Source organism: Ascaphus truei, chromosome 15 (genome assembly GCF_040206685.1).
Source record: "Ascaphus truei isolate aAscTru1 chromosome 15, aAscTru1.hap1, whole genome shotgun sequence".
Lineage (NCBI taxonomy): Eukaryota > Metazoa > Chordata > Amphibia > Anura > Ascaphidae > Ascaphus > Ascaphus truei.
In genome coordinates, this window is record NC_134497.1 from 36,968,313 (window position 1) to 36,990,800 (window position 22,488).

The 22,488-nt window shown below is 46.9% G+C and overlaps 1 protein-coding gene across 3 annotated transcripts in view; it reads left to right on the forward strand.

Annotated features, from left to right (window-relative positions):
- LOC142466814 (uncharacterized) overlaps positions 1–13,897 on the forward strand; it is a 361,963-nt gene extending 348,066 nt beyond the window's left edge. For all 3 annotated transcript variants that reach the window (XM_075572280.1, XM_075572279.1, XM_075572281.1), the window contains one exon: positions 10,019–13,897. In XM_075572280.1, the coding sequence (XP_075428395.1) occupies positions 10,126–11,892 (1,767 nt within the window). In that variant the 5' untranslated portion in view covers positions 10,019–10,125 and the 3' untranslated portion in view covers positions 11,893–13,897. The remainder of the gene's footprint in view (positions 1–10,018) is intronic.
- Positions 13,898–22,488: the final 8,591 nt, after the last annotated feature.

Below are 22,488 nucleotides of genomic sequence, written 5' to 3' on the forward strand. Positions count from 1 at the left end.
GGTCTCGTTTGAAATAAATTATCAAAAAACAGATTACTTGGGTTCAACAAAGACCTTAAACTTTAAAAAGGCAGATTTTGAGGCGCATGCGCAAGGCTGGAGCAGATGGCAGCATAAAACTAGAGCTCCATCCCCCACCTCCCAAAAAGTCACAAAAACGGCAATAATCACCAAAAAAACCCACAAATAAAGGCAGGAATAGAGTAAGGGATACTCTCACGATGGCTCCACTATCAGCAAAAAAGAAAAAAGAAGGCGATTTAAGAAGATATTTGGGACGTTCTACCCCACGAGGCGCTGCCGCAGCGGGGCCGCCAGAGTCAACAGCAGGATCCGACTCAGAGAGGGAAGAAGACCCCCCCTGCATCAGCCCACCCAGATGCCTGTCCGAATATGCGATTTTGATCGCTTATACCAAGATATGAAAGACATGATATATGTCGGACTGCAGGATATGAAAAAAGAGGTCCAAGGGCTGGGGGAGAGAACAGGCGCCTTGGAAGAAAAGATGGCGACCGCATCCAAACAAATAAAAAAAAACACACATTTACAAAACCAGATCGCAGAGATACTAGACAGACAAGAAGATGCTGAAAATCGGGACCGCAGAAACAATATCAGGGTACGCGGTGTCCCAGAAACGATTACGGATGCAGAGGACTTCATAGCCAGATGGCTGGAAACCATATTGCCCGACATCCCTGCGGCAGAAAGAGTGATGGACCGCTGTCACAGAGCCCTCAGAAGCCGCCCGGCAGCAGCAGATCAACCGCGGGATATCATTGCAAGGTTACACTATTTTAAAACCAGAGACGCGATCTTTAAATGTGCAAGAACGGAGGGGGCATGCCGGTTCGAGGGAATCGCTATCCAGCTGTTCCAAGACCTATCCCCGATCACTCTCACGAGACGACGAGCACTACACCCGGTCACCAAACTACTGAGAGACCGGGCAGTGAGATACCGCTGGACCTTTCCGTTCGGCCTGATGGTGATACGGAACGGAAGGGCCATATCTATAAAAGATCCAGGAGAAAGCGAGGAATTCCTGCATAAACTGGGACTGAAGGAGGGCCAGACACAAAGCCCCAGGAGAGAGGCACGAGAGGATCCAGAGAAGAGATGGGCGTTCGGGCTGGGAAGGAGGGGCGTTCGGGCTGGGAAGGAGAATGATAGAGGCAATTCTCGCTCTGTATCAGGGACCGACGGCGAAGGTCAGACACCAGGGCTTCCCTTCGGAAGAATTCCAGATAAAGAGCGGCACCAGACAGGGCTGTCCTCTGTCACCCCTCCTCTTTGCGCTTTGTATTGAACCCCTGGCGGCACACATCCGTCTCAGTCCAAATATAACAGGTATCCAAATCAGTGACCAGCCACATAAGGTGGCCCTGTATGCTGATGACGTGATACTCACTCTATCACAGCCCCTCACCTCTCTGCCGAACGTCTTCCAATTACTAGGGGAATTTAATACAATATCGGGATTTAAAATTAACCAGGCAAAATCAGAGGCACTAAATATCAATTTACCTAAGGCCACTGAGAAATTAATCACAGTAAATTTTGAATTCAAATGGCAAACCTCCTGCATAAAATACCTAGGAATAAATATCACAAAACAATCGGATACCCTCTATAAAGCGAATTACCCCAGATTAATTCGGACACTGAAGGAAGATCTCCGGAAATGGGCAGGGTACAACATATCCTGGATCGGAAGGATCCAATCACTGAAAATTAATCTCCTACCCAGGATACTGTACCCATTTCAGACTCTTCCGGTCCCAATAAACAGGGAAGAGATCCTTCGGTTACAGTCCGCAATGGTGAAATTTATCTGGGGTAATAAAACCCCCCGCATCAAAACTAGCATACTAATTCGACCCACTACAAAAGGAGGACTAGCGGTACCTTGCCTGTTGTCGTACTATAGAGCGGCCCAATTAACTCAAATCATCCAGTGGCATACCCACCATAGCCAGAGGCGCTGGGTAGCGCTGGAAACGGCCTGCTGTGCCCCGGTGGCATTGCAGGACCTGATATGGCTCCCAAACAAGGTCCGCAAGGACTTCACAAACCCGCTCCCCGTGGTAGTCAGCTCTTTGGCAGTATGGGACAAAAGCAAATATAAGCACGTCTTGATGAGACAACACTCCTTGATGACCCCAATTTTGGGAAACCCTGATTTCGCTCCGGGCCTGCAGAAGAAAGATTTTATTACATGGACACAGAAGGGCTATACTCGCCTTCGACACCTGGAGGGTAGAATATCTATCAAATCGTTTGAGCAAATTAAGTCTGAAAAGTCAATTCCAAATTCAGAATTCTTTAGATACCTCCAGCTAAGAGCTTTCTATGACAAATTCCCCATCCGCGCTAAACGCACTAATTTTGAGCAGCTCTGTTCTATTGGAACAGGAACCAAGGGACTTATCTCTACAATGTATAAAGCGGTGGTCTGTCCGACTCCTGACGCTGACGTGACATTAAAATATAGGAACAGGTGGGAAAGAGATCTAGGAGACACATTAGAGGACAAAGACTGGGATCAAATCAGCTTGGCGGCAGCTAAAAGCTCGATCTGCACGACATTAAAGGAGAACGCGTATAAAGTCCTAATGAGGTGGTATCTGACTCCAACACGATTATCAAAGTTTGTCAGAGGTTACCCCCCATTGTGCCCTAAACAATGATGGGAGCAGGCAGACTTGCTACACATGCTGTGGGGCTGCACCAAGGTACTCCCAATCTGGGAGGAGATCAGAAATTGGCTTCAGAGAATTCTCGACTGCACGATCCCTTTGGACCCCTGGTTGTTTCTGCTGGCCAGACGCACTCAGGGGCTAAACAGGTCGGAGCACAAATTAATTGCACATTTTGCAACTGCCCTGAGGTGCGAACTCGCAGCATTGTGGAAGCAACCGGATATGCCAAACATCCCAAAAATCAGGAATCGAATTTGGCACGTTTGCCGGATGGAACAGTTAACGAGTCTGGTTAACGACACCGGCACAAATTTTCTAAAAGTCTGGTCACCATGGCTAGATCTGAACGATATCCCAGGGGTCAATGCCTCCAATATACTGCTTTAATAGTTGTAGACGCGTTCTCCTTGGATGGAGGGTAGAGGACAGAGAGACATAGACACTTATCAAAATAAGGGGATAAATAAAAGGGGCAGAGAAAAGGATAGACAAGGGCCAAGATACACCAGAAGAGTTCAGCAGCCAACGCTACGACAGCAGTCACTGTGAGATCTTGCGGACCAGCTGTCCTCTAAGCCCAAGAAGTCCAGGAGACAGCGAGAACCACAACCCCTATGTGGAGCCCAGCTGAGCTGGAATCGTTCGATGGCAACCCCCCCCCTCCCTACCTCCCCCCCTGGTGTAGTATGTCGGTACGTCTTGTTGGTCTGTTCGTAACCCCAGTATGTCTTTTGTGAGTATACTTATAATATGAGTTGTTGTTGATACATTTGTATACGACAATGGGTTGGAAGAAAATGTGATTATTGTACCATGCACTCAATAAAAACTTTTGGTTGAAAAAAAAAAGGCAGATTTTAATAAACTGAGGCCTAATCTACAAGTAATTCATTGGGATGATGTTTTTGCAGGAAAAAATGTAGAAGATAAATGGGCAGTCTTTAAAACATTGTTAGAAAAACACACTTATCCTGAACAAACAGGATCCAGCAGTGACCCAGGCTGATTCATCTCTCTCCTGCTGCAATTTTCAATTTGGCGCTCTCACTGCTCATCTGCGCATGCGCATTGTGGCGATTTCACCTATCTGGACTCTACCAGCGCTCCAGTTGCAAACACCCAGCCACTATTAACCCTCACTTGGACCAGTGCTAAGTACTCCATTATACTTATTGTTGACATCTGTCTTTAGCTCTACTGCTTATCTGTGTGTGCCAATTCAATGTGCAATACTCATACATGTTTGCTATATATTACCAACTGTCTGTGCACACATCAGCATTTGCATCTATTTTGAGCTTTTATTATTGGTGATTCTGACCAGCCGGTCCAAGTGCTAGGAGGCAACTTAGTTGCCTCCACACTTAAGGGTTTGGGTCTGCGTGTGCATATGGTAGCCTATACATAGTTACTTCTGACACATTAACCTCTTCACTACTTCTGGGTTTTCACACATTAGCTTACAGCTTTTATACCAGCTTATTTGTGATCTGTTGAATGTGTTCATACTTATGTCTGTAACTTCATGTATTTTCAATTCATTAGTGTTCCGTAGCAATCAGTCCTTGGTACACTGTGGATCCTTTTTATTATATATTTTGTTATATGTGTTTAATAAATGTTGATATATTTTGTATGCTAGAGTGCTAATCTGGGATTCTTTTTTTCTTTGTCATGTTCATATATATAAAGCAGAAAATAGCTGTGTTAGTCCAGTTGCGATAGTGCAGAATAAATAAGTTCTTCAGTATTAGGTGATACCTTGTTTTATTGGACTAACAATTTATGTCATAGGACAAGCTTTCGAGAGTTCTCCTCTCTTCAGGTTTAGAAATACTGATATACATAGGAATCTATGGCTAAAACAGTGTAGAGAAAAAAAACAAAAAACAAACAGATATGTAATGTAGATAAGTTAGGGTGTTAAAAGTGTTTGAAGCCAGGGGAGGGTGACAAGGAAAGGTATGGCGGGCGTGGTGGATGGATGCTGTGGGGGGGGAGGGGAAGAGAAAGTGTGGATAAGAATAGAGGCAAGCAGGATAATTACAAACAATTTTGATAGGGTGTGAGAAAACCCATGTCCGCATTAAGTCCTTTGGTTTTGGTGTTAAAGAGTCTTATCATTCTGAGTTCAAATGTTTTCCGTTCTTGGGTGCGTTTAAACATTCCATTGAGGATTTTGATTTTTAAATCATTTGTGGAATGATCTGGCTGTGAGAAATGATGTCCCACAGGTGAGCAGTATCTTCCTTTTTCGTGATGGAGTATGGATTGTCTGTGCATATTCATTCTGTCTTTATGACGGTTCAGGAGATTCCTGCCCCTTCATGTGTCCCCGTCACCGCTGTCTCCTCTGCCTCTGACTCTTCTCCCTTGTCTCCTCATCACCCTCCCCTTCCTCCGCCCACATCTGTCCCGCTGCGGCATGCCCTGACACACTCCCAACTGCCGCGCACGTTCCCCGCAAGGCGCGCGCATGTCCCCAGGCTCCCGATCCCCTCCGCTGCACTCAGTACTCACGGCAGTCCTCTGTCTCCCCTCCGGTCACAGTACCTCCTGCAGTCACTCCTCCGGTTCCCTCTCCTCCCTCGGTGAGCGGCGCCGCAATCCGCGCGTCTCCTCACGCAGCCTGTGAGTGCGCACCCTAACCTTACAGAGGGCGCGCGCACACGTTCCTCTTGTAGGCTTTCCCAAACCTCTGGCTCCGCCCCCATGCTGTACAAGCCATTGCCCTCTCCGATTTACCTGTCTCCTCCCTCTCTCCTTCTCACCTATCCCTGCTGCCTCTCACTTTACCCTCTGCTCCTCCTCTCTCTCCCATTGGTGTTCCCTCCTTTATAACCCCTGTGTGTCCATTTCCTCGTTGCTCTGCATAGCTTCTTGTGACCCCTGTGTGTGCAGTCCTATGCTTGGCTCCCCTGTCTCTTCCACCGTTTGTCCCTGTACCCTGCTTACCTTTGGATCTCCCTGGCTTGAACTCTGCTTTGTAATGGTTAAGCCTGCTCTCTCCTGCTCCTGGACCCTGCTTTCGGATACGACTTCGCTGTATTCTGTTACCCCTGGACTCTGGCCTACGGACATCACTATCCGAACTCTAAACCCAAGGCGTTGCAAGTATACCTTAACCCTTTTTCTACAGGCCCGGCAACGCAGTACCACACTCTGGGCACACCCTCACTGCTGTGGGTGCGTGGTAAAACCCTTCCCACCTCAGTACTGGGGACTGGCCAGGTCTGCGGGCATACAGGCGTTACAGCCTTGTAGTTTTTGGCTGGTTTCCCCAATGAAGCAACCTTGGTCACTGAATCATATACACTATATTCCTGGATGTGCAGCTGTATGATCCTTTAACATTGAATGTTCCATGGTTGTGGGATCTTGCATATATGTTTGCAGAGTTTGCAGCTTTTGTTGCTGCACGGTTTTGTGCCATTATACATGTCTTTAAGTTCGTTGTGAAGTTTTCTGCTGACTAATTTTTGTTTGAGGTTTGGTGGTTGCCGGAATGCAAGAATGGGAGGTTTGGGAAAGATTTCTTTTAATGTCGCATCCTCTGCCAGCATGGGTTGCAGATCTTTGATTATTTTTCATATATCCTCTAGAGTAGGGTTGTATGTGGCCACTAGTGGTATGCGTGTGGTAGATTCTGTCTGTATTAATAGTATAATATAACTATAGTAATAACTCAAAATAGAGTGCTATAAATATAGCATAAGTAAAGGCTATATTCAATGTATTACCACAGGACTGAGCATAGATAGTGTTAAAAATCCTGTATTGAATGTACAGGTTGCGTGTAGACTGATAGTTGAATCTATAATAGTGAGTCAGGCGTATATGCACCCCTAAATACTGCAGATAGCCGTTAAGTACTTATAATGACTAATATAATAACCGCAATAAACCACACCTATCTTATAGGCACACAAAGGGGGTCATGCACTAAGCAGTGATAAGTGCTTTTAAGTGAGATAAAAAGCCATTATAGCGCGATACTGTCTGCTATGAGATTCACAAAGATGTGATAAGTGCTTTTAAGTAGCCATTATAGCAGGTTACTGCACTGTTATCACTGCTTTGTGAATCTCACAGCAGTCAGTATCACGCTATAAAGGCAGTTATCTCACTTAAAAGCACTTATCACTGTTTTGTGCATAACACCCAGAAAACCCACTTATCACTGCTTAGTGCATAACCCCCAAAGTGTGTAAAGATGCCTAGAGGCGCAAATTAGAGTTTGCATCCAGTTATAGCCTCAGAAGGAGCAGTAGCTTGGTATTAACATGTTCCTTGTATATGGATATACTATACAAACAGTAACTATGTTCAACAGGCACACAAAAGGTGTTAATAAGCCTGGAGGCACGGATGAAGTCCGTATCCAGTTATAGCCTCATACAGACAGATAAGTCATAAGATACTGGTGTATAGCAAAATGAAAAACCAATAAAGTGGTTAATAATAAACAATTATCTTTCTAATGCAAACAAGAATATGCAGTAGGGAGCAAAAATGCTAAAAGCAACTAGGGTGTAGGTCATGATTCATAGATAGTTAACTAATCATGAATGGTGTTAGCATGAGCCAATAAGAGCACCAGAAAATGCAATAGCTGTATTGGAGTATATAACTTGGTTCATTACAATATCCATAAACACAGAAAAGTAGCTCCGCCTCCCACCTGATGTACGTTTCGCTAAAGCTGCGGTAACCAAAAATGCCATATTACTGCCCATTAAAAAGTGCCTTATTATCGTGCAATGAATCAGCGTTGCAGCTCCAAAAATAAAGCACTTTTTATGGGACCAGATAAAAGCATCGGATTTGATAAAAACCAGGCACAATACTACCTTTTCAAGTAAAAACTGCCATACATCAAGTTCTGATATTTATCAAAACAAGACGAATGGCAGAAATACCGCAAATATTTTATCACCTACTCCAGGCTGGCCAGTCAATTGGCAACTTGCAAAAAAATAAATACATGCATGAAATAAAATACGTTACTGTACATTTAATTAATAAAAATGCCAATACAGTACCAACCTAAAAAAAGCCTGCAAATAAAAACACAAGCACCAAAAAAAAAGACATTTACATTGGAATACACAAGTTACAGTATGCCAAAGCAAATACCAACCTGAAAAAAAACATTAATTAAAATACAATCCATATTTTTTTTATTTTTTGATGTCTTCATCCACCGAATCCGACTCTAACCGCAGCAGTAACTCCTGGTCACCAACGCAATGCTCCTCAACAGTCACGTTGGCTAGTAAAGCATGGTTAGTTCTTGGTTTGTCCCGCAGGCATAAACAAAACACTACGGCTCCGATACATCAAATTCTGTTAAAGTGAAGTTAATATCGCACCCGGGGAAATAATAAATTAACGGGTGTTATTACTGCACTTTTAAGGTTGTATAGATCAAGATTGTGGTAATAATTTACTGGGTGCGATATTTGGGGCATTGTCGTGATATGGGAATTAACGCGACCGTTAATAATGTGTTACATACCGCATTGGGCTAATATTTCTACTGCTGCGGCCAAGTTTATTCGAGCATTTGTCCGTTCTTGGCCGCAGCAGTAGCCTGGCGCGCGCCCGAGGGTGACGGGCGCGCGCCGAAGCAGCGGAAGAGCGCCCTCCGATCGGGGCGCTCTCCCTACCGCTGCCGGGTCCGCCGGGTCCCCCGGAACCCCCTGCCGCCGTCCCGCGATCGCGGGACACCAGGGCTCCCTCGGGGAGCCCTGGACGCGCGTGCAGGGGGCGCAGGCTCCCGAAGACGCGTGACTGCGCGTCTATGACGCGCGGCACGCCGAGGGGCAGCCACTAGCAAGCCGGGAAATCTCCCGGCTTGCGGATCTGGCCGATGCGCAATAAAGCGTGTCGGCAGTGTATAATAGGCGTCTGTAATGTCTATTATTACAGAAATCTATGATCAAAATAACATTAACCCATTCCATGCCTGTGGTTACCTAGGTATACCACAGGCACCAAAGGGGTTAATACTTAATTAAAAAAAAATATTACCTAACCCTTTGACCCCATTAGTGGCCAGTAAAGCACTGCCATTCTAGTCGCTAAGGAAATGGAGGGGTTAACCGCTCCCACCACAACCCCCACCCGCCCCAGGGGAGGCCTAACTACCCTCCCTGGGACAACAACCGCCATCACCCACATCCCCTATCTTCGCCCCCTTCCAAACTAAAGCCCAATATCCCTATTAGACATATGTAGTTTTAAACATTTAAGAAAAACTATATACACGCTTAAAACAAAACAAAAATGAAAATTCAAAATAAATTTTACACATAAAACCATTGATTATTACTGTGGATAACTAGGCCCTCTCAATGGGGGGCCCAGATATCAACATTGGCGATAAATGGTACCCCAGTAATAAATACATTAACAATATTAAATTACTTTAATAATAACCCCCCCTCAGTGGCCTACCGCTAAGGTAATGAAGGGAGTTGGTGGATGTACCATGTGATGAATGCCCTTTTTTGGGTGCTGGGGTCACCTTTAAAGGAAGGGAATCACATTCCATGATTTTGCATCGTTTTTGTTTTGCATTGTCCCCACTACTATTTTGTGTGTGTATGTATTTATGTATATATTTATATATATTATCATTGTGTTTAATAAGATACAATATTTGTATGGGGGAAAATCAGTAACATAAGTACAGACTCATTATTCCCTAAATGAAAACCTTTAAACAATTGTATTAAAAAAACAACACAGTTCTAGAATTCACTGGATGATATTGGTATAGCTTAATTAAGTCTGAATAACATCTATGATGTCAAATACAATAATTGGGCATGTGGTTCCTGATTTAACAATGGAGATTTAACAGAAACTTTGGTTATCCTATAACTATTAGAGACCTGGTACATGGTGCGGTAACGGGAACACCCGGTGACTGATATGTGAGCTTCTAATGAGACACGTATTCTATTCATTGTACAAACATTTTTTAATTATACCGTCACAACTGAAACTATCGACTTACTATCTATCAGAGGATTTGAAAAGATTTCTGCCACCTTAATTGGAGTTTTGCAGCTAGTGAGATTTCCTTTTAAATCGTTAAATATTATGATCCACTTTAAATGTATGACCCACTACATCTACTCTCCCGGCCCTAATGCTGCACATGTTGTGCTAAACCTTCATTTTTACAAAGTACATCTACAGTTTACTTTCATCCTGAACATTTTTTTGTGATATGCCAACTTACCTCTCCTGCATGGCCTTTTGTAAGACAGTTTGTGTAACAGTGACTTTTTTGTCTCATCTAGTACAAAGACACGCACCAATAATCCACCCATGCCAACACTGCAAGGTTGCTTTTAGCAGTCAGGATTACCTCCTCAAACATCTGAATTTCAAACACCCAAATGAGAATATGGAAAAGATGAGGAAAGAACAATCTTGCAACATTCCAATAAATATGACAGAAAATGCATCTTTCAACGAGTCAAAGCAATTAATAAACAATGTAACTGCTTCTCATTCCAAAAGATATATATTGGCAGCAGCGACAGGAAAAGATCTTGGAGAAAGTGGGAAGAGTCTGACTTGGTTATCAGACCAGAACGCACAGAAGAGAACACAGACCGGGGACCGAAAGCATGTATGTGGGGAATGTGGGAAGGGATTTAGTCAGTTATCCAATCTGAACAAACACAAGAGGACACACACAGGAGAGAGACCGCATGTTTGTGGGGAATGTGGGAAGGGATTTAGTCAGTCATCCAACCTGAACACACACTTGATGAGACACACAGGGGAGAGACCACATGTATGTGGGGAATGTGGGAAGGGATTTAGTCGGTTATTCAACCTGAACACACACAAGCGGACACATACAGGGGAGAGACCGCATGTATGTGGGGAATGTGGGAAGGGATTTAGTGTGTCATCCAGCCTGGACACACACAAGAGGACACACACAGGGGAGAGACCGCATGTATGTGGGGAATGTGGGAAGGGATTTAGTGTGTCATCCAGCCTGGACACACACAAGAGGACACACACAGGGGAGAAACCGCATGTGTGTAGGGAATGTGGGAAGGGATTTAGTCGGTTATTCAACCTGAACACACACAAGCGGACACATACAGGGGAGAGACCGCATGTATGTGGGGAATGTGGGAAGGGATTTAGTGTGTCATCCAGCCTGGACAAACACAAGACGACACACACAGGGGAGTACCCGCATGTATGTGGGGAATGTGGGAAGGGATTTAGTCAGTCATCCAACCTGAACACACACAAGAGGACACACACAGGGGAGAGACCACATGTATGTGGGGAATGTGGGAAGGGATTTAGTGACTCATCCAGCCTGAACACACACAAGAGGACACACACAGGGGAGAGACCGCATGTATGTGGGGAATGTGGGAAGGGATTTAGTCAGTTATCCAGCCTGAACACACACAAGAGGACACACACAGGGGAGAGACCGCATGTATGTGGGGAATGTGGGAAGGGATTTAGTGTGTTATCCAGCCTAGACACACACAAGAGGACACACACAGGGGAGAGACCGCATGTATGTGGGGAATATGGGAAGGGATTTAGTGTGTTATCCAGCCTGGACAAACACAAGAGGACACACACAGGGGAGAGACCGCATGTATGTGGGGAATGTGGGAAGGGATTTAGTCAGTCATCCAACCTGAACACACACGAGATGACACACACAGGGGAGAGACCGCATGTGTGTAGGGAATGTGGGAAGGGATTTAGTCGATTTTTCAACCTGAACACACATAAGAGTACACACACAGGGGAGAGACCGCATGTATGTGGGGAATGTGGGAAAGGATTTAGTGACTTATCCAGCCTGAACACACACAAGAGGACACACACAGGGGAGAGACCGCATGTATGTGGGGAATGTGGGAAGGGATTTAGTCACTTATCCAGCCTGAACACACACAAGAGGACACACACAGGGGAGAGACCGCATGTATGTGGGGAATGTGGGAAGGGATTTAGTGTGTTATCCAGCCTAGACACACACAAGAGGACACACACAGGGGAGAGACCACATGTATGTGGGGAATGTGGGAAGAGATTTAGTCACTTATCCAGCCTGAACACACAAGAGGACACACACAGGGGAGAGACCGCATGTATGTGGGGAATGTGGGAAGGGATTTAGTGACTCATCCAGCCTGGACACACACAAGAGGACACACACGGGAGAGACCACATGTATGTGGGGAATGTGGGAAGGGATTTAGTCAGTTATCCAGCCTGAACACACACAAGAGGACACACACAGGGGAGAGACCGCATGTATGTGGGGAATGTGGGAAGGGATTTAGTCACTTATCCAGCCTGAACACACACAAGAGGACACACACAGGGGAGAGACCGCATGTATGTGGGGAATGTGGATAGGGATTTGGTCGGTTATCCAGCCTAGACACACACGGGAGAGACCACATGTATGTGGGGAATGTGGGAAGGGATTTAGTCAGTTATCCAGCCTGAACACACACAAGAGGACACACACAGGGGAGAGACCGCATGTATGTGGGGAATGTGGGAAGGGATTCAGTCGATTATCCAGCCTGAGGAGACACAAGAGGACACACAGGGTAGAGACCTTTTTCTCTAAAGCCAGGCATGTTTAGGGATAACCAGCGACTAAGATGGTCACATAGAAGTGCACACGTGTATCCAGCCTGAACACACACAAGAGGACACACACAGGGGAGAGACCGCATGTATGTGGGGAATGTGGGAAGGGATTTAGTCAGTCATCCAACCTGAACACACACAAGAGGATACACACAGGGGAGAGACCACATGTATGTGGGGAATGTGGGAAGGGATTTAGTGACTCATCCAGCCTGAACACACACAAGAGGACACACACAGGGGAGAGACCACATGTATGTGGGGAATGTGGGAAGGGATTTAGTCACTTATCCAGCCTGAACACACACAAGAGCACACAGGGGAGAGACCGCATGTATGTGGGGAATGTGGGAAGGGATTTAGTGTGTTATCCAGCCTAGACACACACAAGAGGACACACACAGGGGAGAGACCGCATGTAAGTGGGGAATGTGGGATAGGATTTAGTGACTTATCCAGCCTGGACAAACACAAGAGGACACACACAGGGGAGAGACCGCATGTATGTGGGGAATGTGGGAAAGGATTTAGTGACTTATCCAGCCTGAACACACACAAGAGGACACACACAGGGGAGAGACCGCATGTATGTGGGGAATGTGGGAAGGGATTTAGTGTGTTATCCAGCCTAGACACACACAAGAGGACACACACAGGGGAGAGACCGCATGTATGTGGGGAATGTGGGAAGGGATTTAGTCACTTATCCAGCCTGAACACACACAAGAGGACACACACAGGGGAGAGACCGCATGTATGTGGGGAATGTGGGAAGGGATTTAGTTGTTATCCAGCCTAGACACACACAAGAGGACACACACGGGAGAGACTGCATGTATGTGGGGAATGTGGGAAGGGATTTAGTCACTTATCCAGCCTGAACACACACAAGAGGACACACACAGGGGACAGGGGAGAGACCGCATGTATGTGGGGAATGTGGGAAGGGATTTGGTCGGTTATCCAGCCTAGACACACACAAGATGACACACACGGGAGAGACCACATGTATGTGGGGAATGTGGGAAGGGATTTAGTCAGTTATCCAGCCTGAACACACACAAGAGGGGACACACAGGGGAGAGACCGCATGTATGTGGGGAATGTGGGAAGGGATTTAGTCACTTTTCCAGCCTGAACACACACAAGAGGACACACACAGGGGAGAGACCGCATGTATGTGGGGAATGTGGGAAGGGATTCTGTCGATTATCCAGCCTGAGGAGACACAAGAGGACACACAGGGTAGAGACCTTTCTCTAAAGCCAGGCATGTTTAGGGATAACCAGCGACTAAGATGGTCACATAGAAGTGCACACGTGTATCTGTGTTAGGCTAAATCACAATGAAAAGTGACTTTAGTTTATGGTGCCTAAAACCAAAATTTTAAAAGAATAATAATGGTTAAATACAGGATTTGTATTATTCTTATTGTTTTTTTTATTAAAGAAAAATGTTGTTCTTAATAATGTTTTATATTTCCATGCTGTTGGCACTAATAAAATGTGCATTCCCCATTATGCTGAAGCTGTCTGTGGTCTCTCTTAGCTGTGAATCGGGAAAGGTTACTCACGACCAATTGTCCGCCGACGATAGACCGCAGACGGACCCTCTGCCACCAGCCGCTTCTAATATAAGTTTTATTACTGTTTTGGGTAGAGGGTTAATTTAAAGGGTTTTATAGGGGTGTCATGGGAGTCCAGTGCTTTTAACACCGGGATTACCAGACGGGACAAAGTTGAATAAAATTGAGTTTATTCTGGAAATCCAGCAAATATACAAAATACACAATTACAACATACACTCACCCACTGGGGCTACGGGGAAGACTCTAGCCTTGACTAGGTGCAGGGGCCTGCTTCATTAGGCTTACCCTGTCCGCTTCACGTCCCGGTTCCTTAAAGTGCTGTACTCTCAATAGCAACTTTGAAACTCCCTCCAGTCTGGTCACTGTCAAACTCCAAAGTTGTTCTCGTAGTCTGATCGGCAGAACTCCTTTAAATATGCCTCAGTTGCCTATCTTTTCTATGGAGAAGGAGCAGCCGGCCAATCAGAGTTTGGATCGAGATGGTGCAGCCAGTCCCAAACCGAGAGCTCGTCCTGCTGCACCAATCAGAGGAGGGGCCCGGCTTAGGCACTCATTAGCACCCCGTGATGACAGAGCTGCTGGCCAATGGAAATCACGCCTACAGGGCAATTTAAACACGGTTTATGGTGCAGCCAGACGGGCTTCACCTTTATTATGTGAGGCGGGCTACCCCTACCGTCTGTCACAAGGGGGTTTTCGGGTAAGGGCTTTGGGTAAAGGGTTTTTGGGTAAGGGCTTGGGGTAGGGTTTTTTTGGGTAGGGGGTTTAGGCACTTACCTTAGCGGCAAAGCGGCTTGGGGTGGGGTGAGTCGCGACGAAACGGCCGCTACCAAATGTACCAGAATATCCTGTGAATACGGAGGTGGAGGTTAGAGACACAGACTAACGTCCCCAGTGAGGGACATTAATGCAGCCGCCTTTACATACTGTGTCATGTTCCTTAAATATCTCTAGAGAGCAACAAGGGCTGACCATCTATTTCTCAGGTTACACGGTCAAATGAAAATGCACCTGAGGGGGTTAAGTGTCCGTTTATAAATGACATATACATATGCAGTAATGATGTAACAAGTGGTGCCACCTCACAAAGGGACCTTTCCCACTGATGGTTACACTTGCACACCTCTATGGCAGAGATTCCTGTTACAAATGTGTGTCACAGTAACTTATGACAAGGTATAATATACACCTAAATACCTGGGTTGAACTGAACACGACTAGATATGATAAAATATAATTTATTCCTTAATGAAGGTGAACACACAAGATATACAAATAACAGGCAAAATATACACTTACTTAAGGGGTTTGGACAAGAAAGCAATCAGGATACAGGATTGACAATTTCTTCCATAATACATGTTCAGATGTAGACATCACGAAAATATATGAAGACAATGGGTAAGGGCTGAGCCTCGTTTATATACAATCTCAGTCCTATCCCTTACCCTTGGGCCGCCTGGCTGTCTAGGAAATTCCTTTAAAGTTGGGAACTCCCTTATCTGCAAGTGTGAATTATGACACTTACAGACCACACAGGCCCTTTGTTCCTCCGCCCTATTGTATACAATCAGAGCGGTCAACCTTTGATCAGAGTTTATGGTAGGCCATTTAGTCAGCTAGCCTGGACATTAACATACTAGATGGGCTCTGAGTTCTTATCCCAGACCCAGAATACCATTCATAGTTTAATATCTTCACATATCAACATAATCGGTTCTGTTGGGCCCAGTGAGCTGATACTTGCCAATTTTTCATGACGGAAGTAACTCCATTTTGGCCAAGTTTCATCTCTCTGCGACCCCCAGAACCGGAGATTCACAAATGCAGTTTAAAAACACTTTTTTTAATACAGGATTCTTCCCTTTAAAAATGAATCTCTACTTTTCACTCTTTACCCATTGAAATCAACGGGCCCCGTCGCCATAGGCTTTTAATGGAGCGACTCCACCATTGAAGTCAATGGGTCCCGCTGCCATAGTCTTTCAATGGTGAAACTCCGCCATTGAAGTCTATGGAAAAACCAAAAATCTTTACATTTGCCCATACTCCGTCTGGTTGTTCGGAGAGGGCTGGAAATGGCCATGCAGTCAAGCCGGAACCGTGGCTACCTGCGCCCCAAATCATGAGTGCTGGGGGAGATATGAGGATGATGAGGGGTGCTGGGAGAGATATGAGGATGATGAGGTGCTGGGGCAGATATATGAGGATGATGAGGGGTGCTGGGAGAGATTGATGAGGGGTGCTGGAGGAGATATGAGGATGATGATGATGAGAGGTGCTGGGGGAGATATGAGGATGATGATGATGATGAGAGGTGCTGGGGGAGATATGATGATGATGACGAATGATGATTTTACCCGTGCGGCCCGAATCTGTTTTTCTTGGAGCAGTTCGGCCCTTTTCACTTTACAAGTTGTGCAGGCCTGCCTTACAGTAACCCCCCTTGAGGATCGGACTCCAGACGATCCTCCCAAGGTTTATGAGGAAATTTACAATGAAACTGTTTAAGTAATGCTGGAGCATGAATATGATGATGAGGTACCCAAGAACGTTCCTCCGGGCCGTATCCTTTCCAATGAACGAGGAACTGAAGTCTGCCCCTGGAAACTCGTGAATCGAGAATGAATTGAACTTCAAATTCCTGTTGCCCCTGTACCACCACTGGGTTAGGTCTGTGAGAGCGGTCTGAAAAATGTACATTCTGGAAGAAGGATTTCAGGAGAGAAACGTGTGACACGGTGGGTATCCTCATGGTGGGAGGCAGCAAAAGTCGTTAAGCCACCGGGTTGATCCTTGAAAGGACCCAAGAATCTTGGTGCCAGCTTCTGAGAAGGAGTTTTAAGCTTGATATTCCTAGAGGAAAGCTACACTCTGTCCCCCGGTTTATACTCTGGTGCTACCTGGCGTCGCCGATCCGCTTGAACCTTTTGTCTTCGGACGGCCCCTTGCAAGGCTCTTTGAATCCTCTTCCAGGAGAATTGTAGATTAGAGACTTGGATATCTGCTGCAGGTACTCAGGACGGAATGGATGAGAGAGGAAGACGGCTGGGGTGAAACCCGTAATTAATGAAGAATGGCAACTCTTTCGTGGATTCGTTCCTCAGCGAATTAATCGCAAACTCAGCCCAGGGTAATAGATCTACCCAGTTGTCTTGCGATTCAGACACGAAACACCTAAGATACTGCTCCAAGGTCTGATTCATTCTCTCCGTCTGGCCGTTGGTCTGTGGGTGATAACCCGAGGAGAAGTGGAGGGATATGCCAAGTCTCTGAGAAAACGCTCGCCAAAACTTAGAAACAAATTGAGTGCCCGTGTCATCTCTTTGGAAGGTGGAAGTTCCACAACAAAGTCCATGGATATATGATTCCAAGGCCATTCAGGGATGGGAAGGGCCATGAGAAGCCCAGATGGTTTGTGTCGAGCGGACTAACTCTGTGCGCATACCGGACAAGCTTTCGTGAAATCAAAAATGTCTTTGCTCATTTTAGGCTACCAAAAGGTACGTTTGATTAAATCCAGTGTCCTCTTGAAGCCAGGATGACCCGCTGATCTGGACGAATGCCCCCAATTCAGGATCTTGTGGCAAAAACGTGGAGCGGCGTACAGACGTCCTTCTGGCACCCTTATTCTCCTAGGGATATGAGCCTGGGCTTTGGTGATTTCATCCAGGATATCGAAAGTATTAGCAGAAATTATGTATTTGGCAGGCAAAATGGTTTCCATAAGTTTATTAGATCTCTCTTCAGTAGAGAACTGATGTGAAAGTGCGTTGGTTTTAATATTCTTGGTACCAGGAATATATGAAATCGTGTAATTTAAATCGGGAGAAAAAAAGTGCCCAACGTGCTTGGCGGGATCCCAGACGACGAGCCCCCTCAATATACAATAAGTTTTTGTGATCAGTGAGAATGGCCACTGGCTCCTTGGTACCCTCTAGAAGGTGTCTCCATTCTTGTAAGGCTAGCTTGATCGCCAAGAGTTCTCGGTTTCCGACATCATAATTTCTCTAGGCCGACGAAAATTTTCTTGAAAAGAACCCACAAGGATGGAGTTTCTCCTGAGGTGTGAACCTTTGTGAAAGTACTGTCCCAGCTCCAACGTCGGAAGCATTGACTTCAAGGGTGAAGGGGAGAGACGTGTCTGGGTGACGAAGGATGGGAGCGGAGACGAAGGCTCCTTTGAGGAACTCGAAGGCTTTGATGGCCTCAGGGGACCATGCAGACGGGTCAGCCCCTTTTTTGGTAAGGGCGGTAATGGGCAGAGCAATAGTAGAGAAATTACGGATACATTTCCGATAGTAGTTTGAGAACCCAAGGAAACGCTGGACAGCTTTCAGGAAATTCGGTAAGGGCCAATCTAGGACAAGATAAAGAAAGAGCACACAATTGTGTAGTACATAAGGGTATAATGTGGCACAAACACACACAGGTAATGCACTCACATTTGTACAATAATATCAGTCGTTGGAGAGAGCCGTAGGTGACTCGTGGGGGGATGCCGCTGGTACAGTCACTCAGAGATTTCTTCCGTGTGCGTCACGTCCGGTGACGTCACATCCAGTGACGCGACGGTCAGGACGGAAGACGCTGTCTATCGCTGCAATCTCTCCAGGTCGTTTGCCAGCACCTCCTTGTTTCGCCGGTGCTGCCCGCAGACCAGACCCGTCCCCTGAGCTGAAGGGGGAAGTGGTAATACACGCACCCGCAGCAAAGGGAGCGTGTCCGGAGTGTGGTATGAAGCGTTGCCAGGCCAGGTGTAGTAAGGTAGACAATACTTGCCGGTACCGGTTGTAGAGATAGAGTGAATGATGCCTTGCCGAAGTCAGGGAGTGGAGAGTGGAGATAGGTCGTTGTCCAAGCCGTGTTCAAGGGGTTACCAGAGTGAGCGTTGTCCAAGGAGTGCCGAGATCGAGAGCCAGAGGGGGTAGTCGTACGAGCCGCGTCAGAACCTGTGAAAACACTGAGAGAATCCAGAAGTACTTCCATACAGAGACTATGTCGAGCAAAGACTGAGAGCAGAGAGGAGCTAGATAAAGCAGGATGGTCCAATTAGGAACGGAGGCGGGACAGGAAGAGCTACAGGGAGACACTGCAGATTGGTGCAGGCATAACAGGCCAGGTGAGCCTTGTTGGTAACCTGAGTATGCCCATGCAGTGTGCGGGGCGGAGCCTGAGGTCCGGGGGACGGGAAGAAGAGTGTGCAGACTGAGCGTGCTCCGTAACTCGTGTACGCGCATGAACCGAGCCAGTGGATGGTGCAGGTGTGCGTGCAGGAGGGCGTGGGCGCGCCCGGCGCTGAGCAGAGGAATCGCCGAGGGGAGTGATCCTGCGACGGCAGCAGGGGCGAGGAGCCATGGAGGCCGGTAAGGCAGGTTTGTTTTGTGTGTCCAGGGGCTCCCTGCGGGAAGGGGGTGCTTTGTGTGGGGAGCGTGGAGAACGCCGATTCCTGACACTCCTCACGTCAATACTCCCAAAACAGTGTCCTCCAACTGGCTACGTAAGATTCTACGCATTTCGTAGCTGTTGCCACTTCTTCAGGAGTGGCAACAGCTCCGAAACGCGTAGAATCTTATGTAGCCAGTTGGAGGACACTGTTTTGGGAGTATTGACGTGAGGAGGTGCTGGCAAACGAGCTGGAGAGATTGCAGCGATAGACAGCGTCTTCCGCCCTTACCGTTGCGTCACTGGACGTGACGTCACCGGACGTGACGCACACGGAAGAAATCTCTGAGTGACTCTACCAGCGGCATCCCCCCACGAGTCACCTACGGCTCTCTCCAACAACTGATATCATTGTACAAATGTGAGGTGCATTGCCTATGTGTGTTTGTGCCACATTATACCCTTATGTACTACACCATTGTGTGCTCTCTTTCTTTATCATATCCTCGGGGGGTACACACAGCATTTATGGACCCTTCTAGCCCACCAGATATACAGATCTAATACCACCATTATCAGAGGGCTTCTATTATACAAGGGCTCCAGTCAGAGAGAGAAGGATCTCTAACACGTCTGTTACCTATCCATCTATTGTGAGTGAGACCTATTTAGAGATTACTGTTTTGCACATATTATATATATATATGGTCTGCACTATTATTTCTTCCACTTTTTTCCCTGCATATTATCTCAAGATTTGAGCGCTCCTCCCACCTGGAAGACAACGCAAGAACTTTGGACCTGGACAGTCCTTTAAGGGTGTAGAGCTGCTGTTTTTATATTTTCTCACATTTGGTGAAGGATTATTTTATTCACTATATATATTTATATTTTTTTGTAATTCACATATATATCACGTTTATATCACTTGTACTATTGTAATGAATTCACCATTAGAAGCGCCCGGTACCATTTTTTTGTTCCAATCTAGGACAGCCTTCAATTTCTCAGGATCCATGGTGAAGCATTTGTCGGAAATTATATAGCCCAGGAAGGCTGTGGATGATTGGTGGAAGAGACATTTCTCCATCTTCGCGTAGAAGCTATTTGCGCAGAGCCGAGCAAGGACCACCCTAGTATGGTGTATGTGCTTCTCAGGGTTTCTGGAGAAGATAAGGATGTCGTCTAGGTATACTATGACGAAGTTACCCAAAATGTCCCGGAATATATCATTCATAAATTCTTGGAAGACGGCTGTGTCGTTGCAGAGGCCAAACGGCATCACGAGATATTCATAATGGCCCGTGCGGGTGTTGAATGCAGTCTTCCACTCGTCGCCCTCCCGTATTCGGATCAGATTGTACGCTCCTCTGAGGTCGAGTTTGGAGAACACAGACTCTCCTTGGAGCCGGTCAAAGAGTTCCGAGATAAGCGAAGGGGGTACCGTTTTTTAACTGTGATCTTGTTAAGCCCACGAAAGTCAATACAAGGTCTTAATGAGCCATCCTTCTTCTTCACGAAGAAGAACCCTGCCCCGGCCGGGGAAGTAGAATTCCGAATAAAGCCTCTCTTGAGGTTCTCCTGGATGTAGGTATTCATAGCCTCGGTCTCAGGCACGGAGAGGGGATAAGATTTAGACTTAGGGAGTGTGGCTCCTGGAATTAATTCAATAGGGCAATCATACGAACGATGAGGCGGCAGAACCTCAGCCTGGATTTTATTAAAGACATCCAAAAAATCCCGGTTAACTTCTGGAAGAGTGGAGAGAGGTGGTATCGAAGTGTCGAGGCCAGCGAGCGTGGTAATGGGGAGTACGACAGCCTTCTTCATGGTAGAGCTCAATGCTGCGACCGCTACCCGGACATTGGGACCCTCGAGGGTTATAGGCATTTGGTGGGCTCTGCTTGACTGCCCGCAGACCTGACCAGTCCCCAGTACTGAGTGGATAAGGGTATAACACGCACCCACAGCAGTGAGGGCATGCCCGAAGTGTGGTAAGATGCGTTGCCAGGTCTGGTGAGAAAAGGGTTAGCCAGATACTTGCCGCGTCTGGGGCACCAGAGGTACGAAGGTATAAATCCGAAAGCCGTAGGTCAAGGGCAGGAGAGAGCAGAGTAGTGAGGTCCAAAGCCGAGTCCAGGGGGTAGCGAAGTACACGAAGTCTAACGAGAGCCGAGATCAAATCCAAGGGTGTCAAACGAGGGCAGGGACTGGAGCGTGAACTGCAAAACACAAGAGAGCCAGGCATAGACCTCCGTACTACTAGAGCCACAAGAAAACTATGCAGAGCGAGGAAGGAGAGGGCAGACAGGAACTATATATGTGGGAGAGCCAATGGGAACAAGAGGTGGAGCAGGGACTTGACTGAGCGGAGCCAGGGATAGGCTTAGATGCCTAGTGTTATGTTCACCAGTGGGAATAGCCTCCAGCTGATGGGAGGTGGAGCCCAGGCTGCAGGAGGAGTGTAGAAGAGAACGGGTACGCGTGCGCCCTGTAACATTCCTGCGCGCGCGCCCCGGCAGCGTGTGGGCGGTGGCGGCGTGCGCCACAGAGGACGGGAACGGCGCCCGACCGGATCGGGTAAGGAGCCGACGGGGAGGGGGCCTGGGCCGCGCGGCATTACTGGGAGCCGGGGTGACGGGGACCCGCTGTAAGGCGCGTGTTCCCCGATCCCCTACAGTGTGGATTACGTTTCACATATTTTTTTTTTTTTTATAACTTTGGTTTTATTGGGTGAGATACATCTTACATGGTAACACCATCCATTGTCTACAAATATATCACCATATTTAAATCCTTCATTTTTTTTATATAAACCTTCCAAAAATTTGACAAACTAGACTCACAGGACGAACCGGGGGGGGGGGGGTGGAGACACGCCCATTAACTAATGGAGCCGGACGAGGGAGGGAGGGGAGAGGAAGGGAGGGGGGGGTGAAGGGTGGGAATGCTCGATGCGTGATCCGATGATCCTCTACCCGACGGGCTTCGTGTTTATGCTTTAAATTGAATTAGGCCGCTCGCACCGGTGGCCTTGATCTTTTTGCTCGTACTGCGACCCCTCCGAACTTCTCCGACTCCCTGTATCTCTTGTGGCCTGAATCCCTCTGCTACTTTGGGCTTTCGGTCTCTAAGTTG